This window comes from Mixophyes fleayi (genome assembly GCF_038048845.1).
Source record: "Mixophyes fleayi isolate aMixFle1 chromosome 4 unlocalized genomic scaffold, aMixFle1.hap1 SUPER_4_unloc_2, whole genome shotgun sequence".
Lineage (NCBI taxonomy): Eukaryota > Metazoa > Chordata > Amphibia > Anura > Limnodynastidae > Mixophyes > Mixophyes fleayi.
The window spans coordinates 344834-357640 of record NW_027445888.1 but is presented as its reverse complement, the minus strand read 5'-3'; the positions used below and the strand labels follow the sequence as shown (position 1 = coordinate 357640).

The 12807-nt window shown below is 41.3% G+C and overlaps 1 protein-coding gene across 1 annotated transcript in view; it reads right to left on the bottom strand.

Moving 5' to 3' along the window:
• Positions 1-11335, bottom strand: part of LOC142111300 (hepatic lectin-like) — a 29289-nt gene extending 17954 nt beyond the window's left edge. The window contains exons 1-5 of the mRNA XM_075193797.1: positions 11228-11335; positions 5659-5766; positions 3401-3463; positions 1516-1563; positions 366-511 (exon numbers count right to left, since the gene is read on the bottom strand). Coding sequence (XP_075049898.1) covers positions 366-511; positions 1516-1563; positions 3401-3463; positions 5659-5766; positions 11228-11291 — 429 coding nt within the window. The 5' untranslated portion in view covers positions 11292-11335. The remainder of the gene's footprint in view (positions 1-365; positions 512-1515; positions 1564-3400; positions 3464-5658; positions 5767-11227) is intronic.
• Positions 11336-12807: the final 1472 nt, after the last annotated feature.

The window sequence follows — 12807 nt, the reverse complement described above, 5'->3', positions numbered from 1 at the left end:
GAACTAAGATGCCAGCAAACGTTCACTAGTTAGAAGTCACAGGAGGACATTTATGAAATCCACCCCAGTCACACAACAGGTGCAACTCTATGATCCGTCAATACATCATTGTCCATCCTTCTACCACTTTAGAACTATCCATTTCAATTAAATACAATTTTCAGTTTTTCTCCTAAAATAATGCTTGGTTTAGCCTCATTTATGGGTTAAATCAATTGCGAGAGTGAGGGGACACCTGGACATGTGTCACTTTAGTGTGTGAGTGAAGCCGCTCTTTAGCCATAGTAAGATGTATTTAGATGTAACTTGGAGGGTGAACTGTCATTGGAGTTTATTAGATTGTACTTCACAAACACGGATCTCACCTGTTCTTTCTCACTGGTAATTACAACCAAGTCACTGCTTTTACCAATACACAAGGCCCTGGCCTTCATCCAGTCAGATTTCATGCTTGAAAAGTAGTAACAACTGCATTCAAAATGTTCCCAATTAGGGTCACAGGATGTAGCCTCTGAAAAAGATGAAGATACCATAAGAAAATATTATAGATTATGGACAGTGTCATAATGAGCATAATGTGGGAACCTCAGCAGTAAATGAAGCTCTTTGGTTGGAGATGTGGCTTACCACAGGGTAGAGGTGGGGATGTTGTGGCTAGACAGACTCACCTGTCTGTTGGATAGTTACCACGTCTACCGGGGCAGGCTGGGCTGGGGGGCAGGGGGGCATCTGCCCCCTGGGATGGTCCCATAGTGGGCTACCTTGGGTTGGTCAATTGACCCCCTACATTTTTTTCCTTTTACAATAGGCTGCTGAGTGCAGTCTTGCCCCCCGGGCTAAAATTTGCCAGCCCTCCTTTGACGTCTACCTTGTTATATTAATTTGCCTGATGATGCCTTTTGGGGAAGAAGTTCCCAACTAATCTAATAGTCATAGGGATTTCTGGCTTGGGGTCCGTTAGTGATCCTCGTGTTACAATATGTGCATTCCAGTGGCTACTTGGTAGTCATAAGATCGGCCAACACACTGAATTGAGGCAGCACTGAAAGACTGAACGATTAAACACCTCTGTACAAACAAAATGTACTAAATAACATGTGGGATCAGGAGGAAAGTATAGGTAGATCTGGGATATATGGTTCATTTTCTTCTAGGTCCCATGGGGTCCAAAGTTTCAAGGGACCTTTCGATTTTTAGCAGGCAAAAGGGACTGGACTACTAAAATGGGGGCACGGCTTTCAGATCGGGCATGACTCTTTTTTTTATATGAAAAGAGATTAAATAAAATGTTCTGATAGTTCAATGAAAACAATTTAATTGCTAACTATCCCCCTCCTCTCCAAATAAGAGAACTTTGGAGGTCCCTTTCCTTGTACCCCTGCAATTTGAAAGACTACAACTGCATATACGGCTTTTCCAAGCATAACTTTCTCATTATGCATCTGATTAATGCCCCCATTTTCTGATTAAATCATATGGGATTGTAGTATGCTGTACGGTATGTTTTTGTCTTACTTTTTGCATCTTGCTCCACTTGTTTCAGCTTTGTAGTCAGTTCATCAACTGCAAGAGAGCGAATTGTTAAATTTGTGCAGGTAGTTTAAGAATCATTATGTTGGACTGTAACTGAAATATTCTGTATATTACAAATAAGCTACTAGATTTAGCATGTTTTGTCATTATAGAGATCTGGCATCCTGACTATCGCAGTGTAACAATAGTCTGCTTCTGCTTTTCACGCTTCTTTTCCTTCTGTAATAACTGTAACAACACGCATGGGTTACTCTGGCAGGTAGTCACACCCTGTGTAACATTTCCCTGCACCCTCCTCAGCATTCTCTCACCCCCAGCTGGAACAGAATTACATCTTTTTCCAGCAATACAGCTTTTATTACCACTTATCGCAGCAATAGAAAATTGATTATTTCCCGCTTTAACAAGTATATCGCTGGAGTATCGACACTGGTCTGGTGTAGTAAGGGTTACTTCTTTGCTGGGTCAGTACCTGCTGAAAGGTGCAGGCCCACTAATGTTAAAAAATATATACAAATTGTACAAATAAAATATTTAAAAACCTTTCCACAAAAAAAAATATTTTATTATTGCTTTTCTTTAATGATTTTCATATGTTATATATTTAAAGGAGAACAGAAATTGTGGAGGTACAAGTACCGCCTCGATACTGGTTAGGCTAGGCTTTCTTATGTAAAGGCACAACGGTGCCATTGCTGGCAAAAGCTGTTGAATCTCCGGTATTGCTCGCAGTAACCCTTTCATGCATTGGGTGAAATTAAAAAAAGCCCCAAAGACTGCGGAAAGCTCACATTTTTACTTGCAATAGCGCTTATAGCCCATTGACAAATCATTGATAAATCAGCCCCTAATAGACATTAACACATTTTTTATTGTGCCAGAGGCTAACACCAATTGGTCAAAATAGCAATGTTGAAGGACAACAAACTAATATGCAAGATAAGGAGAAGTAGAATTGTGAAGGCTCCAAGTCTGTGCGGGACCCCTGCAGTTTGGGAGAGACCATCCACACCAGTTAGGTAAAAATGTCTACTCATTGTTGACAACTGGAAAAAGTTCAAGACCAAGCCTGTGTCTCTACCCAGATCGAGCTTATCTTAAAAATTGACACAGTGCTGTTTGAATATCCCCTTCTGCCCATTGTCGATACAGGGACGAGAAGCATTGCTGGACTAGCGGGAGTGAGATTTCCTGAACTGTCACAGTTCCTAACATGGTCAGAGGAAAAGGGATGTTAAGTAAATTCAGGAAGTACTCAGTGGTGTAAGTAGGGATGTATATGGTGGTAGGCCATACGGCCACTTCTCCTACTGCCTTCCAGGGGCGGATCTAGAAAAGTACTCTACCCGGGGCGATTTAGGGGGGGGGGGCGATTTAGGCCCCGCCCCTTTCTAAAATCTTAGGCTGCCGACGGCTGCACACTATGTGCAGGTCCGTCCAGCCGTGACAGGCAGGGACAGTGTGCTGCCTGGCTGCTCTGATTGTGTTTTAAACACAATCAGAGCAGACGGGCAGCACACTGTCCCTGCCTGTTACGGCTGGACGGACCTGCACATAGTGTGCAGCCATCGGCAGCAAGTGTCTGCTAGGGGGGGCGATCGCCCCTATCGCCCCCCCCTTGATCCGCCACTGCTGCCTTCATTGTAAAATTATTACATTTCATTTAATTCCTATTACAGTTTTCATACTGCTGCTTCCAAATTTTCATAACACCAATTCTAAATTTTCATTTCGACCACTGGATGTACTATAACATTAAGTAATTCCTCTTTAATGGGGAAGTATCAATTTTTTAAAAGTATGTGTTTTTAGTGTTAAGCATTTTAACAGTCTACTACACAAGAAGAGTAAGTAAGTGACATCTTACCACTAGTGTTCAAGCTGAGGATATCACTCTTGCTGGCCAAAATACTCATATCAATTGTGGAATCTGGAGGAGAATTCATTTTGAAAAAAATTTATAATTATCTGTATTTTCAGTGCATATATTACTTATATAGAAAACTTTTATCTATATTTTACGTAAATTTCCATTTTCACCTTGGAGCAATAAAACAATAAAAATACACCATCTTTTTCATTAAACACTTAGGGCTAGATTTACTAAGCTGCAGGTTTGAAAAAGTGGGGATGTTGCCTATAGCAACCAATCAGATTCTAGCTGTCATTTTGTAGAAGGTTCTAAATAAATGAAACCTAGAATCTGATTGGTTGCTATAGGAAACATGCCCACTTTTTCAAACCCGCAGCTGCCATCTGCATTTCATCTACCCTGTATGTACTTGTGTCATGTTTCACGTTTATTCTGTTTCCCCAATGTCCGTCGCTGCATCATTTTAGGGCATCCAATAAATACCCATTAATAGTAGTACCTAAATTCCCAGATCAAGCACAAATAGACTTTGCTTTTATTGTGACACTTTCAGAAAGCAAAATGTGTGGGTGGGCCTGCAGGCACCATACATGCTTGTAAGAGACCCCTCGCTCTGCTCTACTGAGAATGCATGGGGGCTGGTGCATGTGCCGGCCTCCATAAACGCTGAATAGAGATGAGCAGCGCCCTCTGAAGGAAAGACCTGCAGTGACATGTCATCCTAATCTCCAGGCTCCCTAGTGGGCCACACCCCTTGCAGTGGGAGCAGTTTTGCCATTAAATGACTGCACGGTTCCAATTAGTTTCTAAAAGTCGCTATTCACCTGCTTCCTCCACACATGTCAGATTTTTACTAACCCTTGTGTTACTTCAGTCACAAGAATTACCCTCCCATCAGAGATGACCGAAGTTCCACACTGTATTTGTAAAAAACATATTTTCCGGCCCAATGCAGAATGAGGTAAATATTTTGCGGAACAGTTTTAAAAAAATTGTTCTTCGCTATTTCTAAATGTATTACAGACAGATACACCTATTGCCACATTTTTAATACAGTGTCGTGATGAAGATTAAAAAGTTGAAAATAAGTTGCCCTGACATCACTGGACTGGCCCCTGCAGTGGCGGATCCGAAGGGGGGGGGGGGCAATCATGGCGTGAATAAACCAATGCACGTTTTGCATTTCTGTAAAGCAAGTTTGCAAAACTGCCAGTCACTCTCTGCTCGTTTAGTCAGAGACGTCCACCATTGGTAATACTGCAACCTGCTGCAAAAGGGTGAAAGAGAGCATGGTGGACATATTTAAATATAAACACACCAGTTATTTCATGTTTATTATTCATCTCAGTAACACTTATATATTTCAAATAGTGGCTTTACTACTTAAATTATGCAATGGGGATGATATATGAACTTTATCAGTACTTCATTAAAGCTATTTTGTTTTTAATCATACTTGCCTACTTTCGGCAAGTGTAGTCCGGGAGAGGGGCGTGACTAGAGGGCGGGAGGGGTTGGGGCAGTGCCCAAACGCATCATTTTGGCCCTGCCCCTGCGATGGAAATGCCGTTTTGTTGCGGGGGCGGGGCCAAAATGACGCGATTCACCGCAAATTGCGTCATTTAGGGTAGGCAGTTGAGGGATGCGGGAGACTTGCCTGCTCTCCCAGGAGTCTGTGAGACCGACCCGAATTTCGAGTAAGCAAGTATGTTTTTAATGCACTCATAATTGCTAATTACTATGGTTTTGCTTATTAGAATACATTAATATTGGTTTGTCATGAAAAATGAACCATGTGGAAAGTGCATCACAACCAATGATATAGAGGTCCATGAGTCACAAGGGCAAATTTTGAGCCCAGGCATCCCCTAACTGGTTTGCAGCCCCTCCATTGCCCATTTCCTGCCGTCAGAGGCAAGCAGGCATTGTAGACGGGGGTCACCACCTGTGCCCAACCGTTGTGACCCATGTTGCTATGTCGCTGATAACAACACTGAGAAGACAGAGAACCACTACAAGTGTCAGACAAGAATGCTACAGCTAAGTGTACTCTGTTTGACACCAGAGAGAGCATGAACCACCCAGACATTAGGCCTGCCTGTGTTTACAAGTACAATGATTTTGTTTCATAATGACAGCGGTGAAGACGTTGACTGAGACCAGATACGGATAGAGACATGTAACATGACCATGTGGTCATCTGGTCCTCAATCTCCTTTATGTCAATAAGAATAAAAACAAGTGTTGCTTACTCTGTGATAGAACATTTATGAAGAGGACGATAACCAGTATATATGAAAGTGCCAGCAGTCCAAATGTGAGGATGACAGGTTTTTGCTTGAAATATGACCATCCACTATCTGTAAAGACACAATGAAAAAATAAATAAATAAATACACAATTTTATTTTAAAGCTATCCTGCGATGGTGTTACCTTACTGTGAAAAACAAAGCTTAATAAAGTGGATAACTTCTCAGTTCCCATATTGATATATGGGGTCCACGTTGAGCAACCTTAAATGGGTTATGGCCATACTTGCCAACTCTCCCTGAATGTCAGGGAGACTCCCTGAAATAGGGGTGATCTTCCTCACTCCCTGAAGAGTCTGGCATTCTCCCTGATGCTGAGCTAGTACAAGACATGGTTGGATTCGCCATCTGTGGCATGATGACACAGTTCAGAAATTGTGTCCTATGCCCATGTATTGATGCCTATGGAGGTGGCCATTTTCACGTAGACCAAGATTTCATCAAAGACTGACAGGTAAGACAACATTACTTCAGTAATGGAGACAGAAATGTAAAAGACACTTCAATCTCTAGAGATTCATTAGCTGCTTTTCTTTAACGCATAGTTGCCTACTCTCCTGGAATGTCCGGGAGACTCCCGCATTTCTGGGAGACCTCCCGGGCTCCCGGGAGAGCAGGGCAACCTCCCGGTTCTCGTACCCGCAATAGATAAGTGGTGGGGCAGGGCTTACAGATGCAAATATTCTGTGGTTAATGATGCGATTTGTCAAGCCCCACCCCCGCACACACACCTCCCCTGGGATCTCCCTGAAGCCAACAAGGAAAACTTGGCAAGTATGGTTTTGGCAGAGAAATCTATGACTTATCCAATGGCTATTTTACGGAGCAAACTGCTTGCACATTAGTAAGTAGACTGCCGGTCTAATGATTATCCTGAAGCAAAATAGCCTAAATATTGTATTGTTCAATAATTGATCAAGCCACTGCGCTCATGGTTTAAAGGAAATCACTGATAGTTTTCTGAAAAGTGAAACAGTATGTTTATTAGCGCTGTTACCAAAAAAACATAATGATTAAAAATAGATTAGTATGTTTCAACATAAGACTAAAGCTGGGTACACACTACAGGTTTTTCACTCGATTATCATGCCCATCACACAATAAAAGACTGTTAGGTCCTACATTGCATTAGCGTGTATGCTCCCACGAGCATGTTTTCTTGTACCAGAGCACCCTTATACCGACTATTCCTACAGCCGAACACACTCTTTGGGAAACTTTTCCCCACAAACAGACAATCTCCCTGAGGTTTTTAAAACACAAACAACAGAACTTCAGGACTTATGTACCTGCCATTTACCACTTTTCCAGTGCTTCTGCAATATATATATATATAAATATATATATATATATATATATATATATATATATATATATATATACACATATATATATATATATATATATATATATATATATATATATATATATATATATATATATATATATATATATATATTGTATACATCGCCCGCATCCATCCCTTTCTCTCTCAGGAGGCCACCAAAACCATCATACACGCACTCATCATCTCCCGCCTGGATTACTGGAACCTCCTCCTCACAGGCCTCCCCCACTCTCGTCTCTCCCCCCTCCGCTCTATACTCAACGCGGCCACAAGACTCATCTACCTCTCACGCCGCTCCTCCTCTGCCTCCCCTCTCTGCCTTGCCCTTCACTGGCTCCCCTTCCCCTACAGAATTCTTTTCAAACTTCTTACCACCACTTACAAGGCTCTCTCCCACTCTACTGCCCCTTATATCTCCAACCTCCTCTCCATTCACACTCCCGCCCGCTCCCTGCGCTCGGCCAATGACCGTCGCCTCTCCTCCACTCTGATCACCTCCTCCCATTCTAGAATCCATCCAGAATTCCCGTGCAGCCCCCCTTCACTGGAATGACCTCCCTCGCTCCATCCGCCTCTCTCCCACACTGTGCTCTTTCAAACGTGCACTAAAAACTCACCTCTTTCTCAAAGCCTACCACCCATCCACTTAACCCCTATCTCCTCCGCTCATTCTCCCCTCTCTCCCATTGCCTCAACCGGCTCCTCTTGTGCCTAGTCTGTCAACCCTCCCTTAGGATGTAAGCTCGAATGAGCAGGGCCCTCTTCTCTCCTGTCTCCTTACCCGTTCTTCTGCTCCGTGTCTATTGCATCTGCCTGCCTGGAGTTTCTGAAGTATTGGTACTTTTTGTTTATTGTTCTGTACTGTTATACCCTGTATAGTCTACTGTTTGTACTATGTGCGGCGCTGCGGAAACCTTGTGGCGCCTAACAAATAGATGATAATAATAATAATAATAATTGTGGCAAGAGCCCGCTACTGCTGAAGCACGCGCGAACAACTTCATTTCACAGCAATCATGGAGACACTAAACGCTACTGTTTGTACTATGTACGGCGCTGCGAAAACCTTGTGGCGCCCAACAAATAAATGATAATAATAATAATAATAACGCTAGCTAGACATAGACCAGCTCTCTCAAGACCAGCCAGCTTCCCCAGCGTTAATCTCACTGAACAAATGATACAAACAAGCTTTTATACCTGATACTCCTCCCCCAGCCCTAGCTTGATGGACAGGTGACACACCCACCTTCTCTTTAAGAGGAAACGCCCATCACTGGCTCTGTTTGCACTAACAGACACACCCTGTTTGCTGAGAGGAAGGAGCTTTCAAATCATGTAAGTTAACCAAACTTTAAACTACACATAAGTCTTTACCTGGTTTAAACTCAATCTAGGTGCATAACTGCTCAATGTTTTATTCTGCTTGTAAGCTTTCTCTGCATCTTGTCAGATAAATGCCTCCCTTTGTTACAATATATATAATATAATATAATCTCACTTTTTTTTAACACACACACATACTGGTCAGCCCTTGAAATAATTTAAAAAAAAAAACCCTTAACTTACCTTATTCTCCAATGCGATCCTCTTCACTCTGCTTACAAGTCACTGCAGTGCGAAAACAACTTTAATCAGCAGGCAGCAGGGGACTCCTCCGTACTGCACTCCGCAATGGATGTCGGGCGTGCGTGATGACGTCACGCCCGACATGCACTGCGAGCGCCGCATGGAGGAGGAGACCAGGGAGGGAGCCGGATCGCCAGCTGACCGCAAGGTAAGTATATTCTTCCTTTTTTTTCCAGGATTTTTTTTTTGCGTTGCCTCTGACGGGCCCCCTAGCCCGCAGGGGCCCCCGGGCACCTGCCCATTGTGCCCAATGGAAGAGACGGCCCTGTATATAGTGTGTGTGTGTAAGTCATCAAGTAGTTTCATGTCTATAAAAAACACAATGCAGCAGGACAAAATACTTTTCTATAGATTTGATACCCAGGGAGGATGTGGTATATCCAGCGATTTCTTCAGGCAAATAACCCCACAGCGAACCACTGCGGGACTACTCAGCCCAATCAGACATTTTTTGTTAGACTTATAGACCATATCGGGTATCACCGCTGGTAGCGAAACACAATCAGATGGTCATTCATTGTAAAACATAACAATTATCTATTTTTAATCAGAACACTATTTACCACCTTATACCAAGTGTTAAATGAACTAACCACATTGGTCTCAGCAAAGAGACAGAGGAATCCAACACAGAGTAAAAGCACTTTTACCAGTGACCTTTTTACTTATGCCTACAGTCCCCAAAAGTGTGGCTCCTCCTCCTTCTACAAATAGGACAGTGGCTAAGCCTAGCAAGCTATACCTAAAGCTGGGTACACACTATAGGGTTTTTGTCCAATAATCAGCTCAACCAGCCGACCTATGACCGCTCGTTCAAAAGTCGGGTCAGTGTGTGTAGTGACACGATGTTCTAAAGTCTGCCCAAATGGACGATTGTCGCCTCATTTGGTTGGTCGTACCGTTAAATATTTTCGTTCCAATCTTGTTTCCGTTGTGTAGTGTGTATAAACTTCCTACCGATCCACGACAATCCTCTGATACTTCCTCATATACTTCCGAAATTGCATTCATTGCTCACGACAACATGGCAGTAAAAAGTCGCTAAAGGGAAGTCCGCTCTTCACTTTATCGTCTAAAACATGGCTAGTGTGTATGCAGTCCATGGACCGAGCGATCGGACCATCAATCGCATGTAAAATCGATCGCAATAAAAAGTTAGTGGAAAATTCTGTAGTGTGTACCCAGCTTAAGCCTAGCAAGCTATACCTAATGAAAGGCAATGCCTGTCCCATTGATGATTTATTCACACTAACAAATAAGTCCTGCTGGCTACAGACACTACAGGGGGTCTACAAACACTTTGTAATTAGAAGCCTGGGTGGAGCAGTGGGTCAGCTGGTAGCCTAATTAGTATTGCACCACAGGTAACACTTCATCTGAGGCTCATCCAGTTAAACATTCCAAGGCTAAGGTATACATGTATTTAAAGGGACAGTGCTACATATAAATACATTTAAAAATTACACAAGTATTGTAAAATAAATGTTACAGGTAAATGGTGGGATAAGGAGCGTGCTCCTATAAATATATCTACAAACACTCAATTTCTTTAAATCACTAAGATGCTACAAATAAATAAATATTTGTATTATTATTGTATTAGATCAATCAGATACAGATATATACATGAACAATACATTATTTGTATATACTTATAGTAGCAAAATATAAATATAAAAAGTATCTTTACAAAATTCATAAATAGAAATTAAATGGATAAATAAAAAACCAAAAAAAGTCACTTAGTACTATTTTGGTAAGTAAACCATTTTCCATCAATTAGACTCCAATGGTTACTAATTAAACCTTTGGTCTGATGCAATATAAAGTATACTACTGACTACAGGACATAAATATAATATAAATAAATAATCACACACACAAAAAAAACATTTTATGCCTAAAAAATCAAGTAAACACATCGGGTATTCTAGTTATCAATTTAAAACAATTTTTGAAAAAACTTTTTGGATAGTTTTCCCAGATCTCCTCCTTTGGGTAAATAGGGTTTCTCTATAGCTGCAAACTGTAAACCAGTTGGATTATGTATTCCTTTAAAGTGTCTAAAAACCGAATGGGGTTCAGTAACCCTTAAAAAAAAATATATATTTTCAGAGTGAATCGTTGTCCCGCAATTTGGCTAACAGATCTTTTATTCTGTTCAATTAACTATGCACATATTCAATAAAATGCTGTCTTTATATGCTGCTGTTTCCCCAGAAGAGTGTGAGTCTGTCAAACAGCCTGCAAATGTTACACTGAATTGTTTTATTCTTGTCACTATCTATATGTGCAATTTTAATTGTTATTGCTTGAACTATGTGTGGCCTCCTTGTCATATACAGCTCCTTCCAAATCTATATTGTATTCACCTCTATCACTGGTGTCTATTGTAACATTGTAAGGGTAGTTTTGGACTGGTATAATCAGTCTAATGTAACATGGCTATATATATATATATATATATATATATATATATATATACATATATATAGTAAAAATTGAGGTTAAAGGTGAAGACAATACAACTTTACCTGAGTAGTTTTGCTTGTCAAACATTCTCTCATGTCCTATACTGAAGTCTGTCTCTGGCTCCATGGCTGAAATGATTAATATGTTGAGTAATTTACTGGTCTTATACTTCAATTTGCTGAAGCAGAGGAATAATGACAATGTAAACATGTTTGTGTAATTTTTTGCTGAAACAAGAAGATGAAGGTTTTCCTGAGAATTGTAGGGGTCGAGTTTACAGGAAGTTCTTTGGAGAATTGCCTGTAAACTGCTTGTAAAGCCAGCTATTGCATACATCCTTGTTTCCTATGACCACTGCTGCTTCTCTGGCTTATATGAATGTGCTCTAGTTTTTCACCATCAAATGACTTTATTGGCTCACATATTACCTAGTGCAACCTTTATTATGCCTGTTTTTTTTTTTTAGTTTCCTTCCCTACTTGCGTGTGTCTTTATATCAGCAGACAGCAGTGGCAGAGGAGACAATCGGGCGATCGTGCCCTTCTAGCGTTGCTCCTGGCACTTGCAACAGGCTGTCACGCAGTACATTAGTAGAGCCAGAGCTGGATTAAGGCTCTGGGGGGCCCGGGGCACTTTAGGCAGGGGGGCCCCTATGATGTAACATGGTTATCATTTTAGACAAACACACAGGCAATGCTGTGTGCACTACTGTTAGGTGCACGCAGCTCTGTCTTCACGAGCAGTACAGGGTGAAGCAGGACATACCTTCCAACTGTTCCTGTAGTTGGACCCAATTCTGACTACACGAGACAGTCACCCAAATTCAGGACTGCCGGACCAGATTCAGAACAGTTGGAAGACTGTCCTGTTCTCTCCTACCTGTTTTTGTCACTTTCTCCACCTGTGGCTGCTGGTGTCTTTAGCTCAGTTGCTGCTTGTCTGGATCTTGGAATGTTGTGGGCCCTATTTGGTAAAAAAAATGGGTACATGAAAATTAGAAAATTCCAACCAACCCCGATGTTAAATCAATAGTATTCCCATTTAATATATAAACATAATTCCCTCCCTCGAAAAAGCCCTATCAATAAATTAAATGGCATTTATGTTTAAAATATATAACCATTTTCCACAATCATCTACGCCATTAAATAATTCATATTCACATTTAATAAACAGACCTAATTTTCCCCAAAACACGACACATTTATTTATGAGCTTCCAAACCACCCCAGCATCAAATTTAAAGGTCCAATCACCCCATCTTAAATTGATAGCCAACACTATTATATTAAATTGCCCCACCATCACTCCACAAATAAAAGATCACCCATTTAATAATTAGCATCCACCTGCAATCCAAGTTAAATTAAGAACCCCCCTTCCCTCCCACATTATATTAACATACTACCCCCCTCACACACACACACATTATATTGACATACTACCCCCCTCACACACACAATATATTAACATACTACCCCCCTCACACACATTATATTAACATACTACCCCCCTCACACACACAATATATTAACATACTACCCCCCTCACACACACAATATATTAACATACTACCCCCCTCACACACACATTATATTAACGAACTACCCCCACTAACTTTGTTTTATCCGCTCGCTGTATG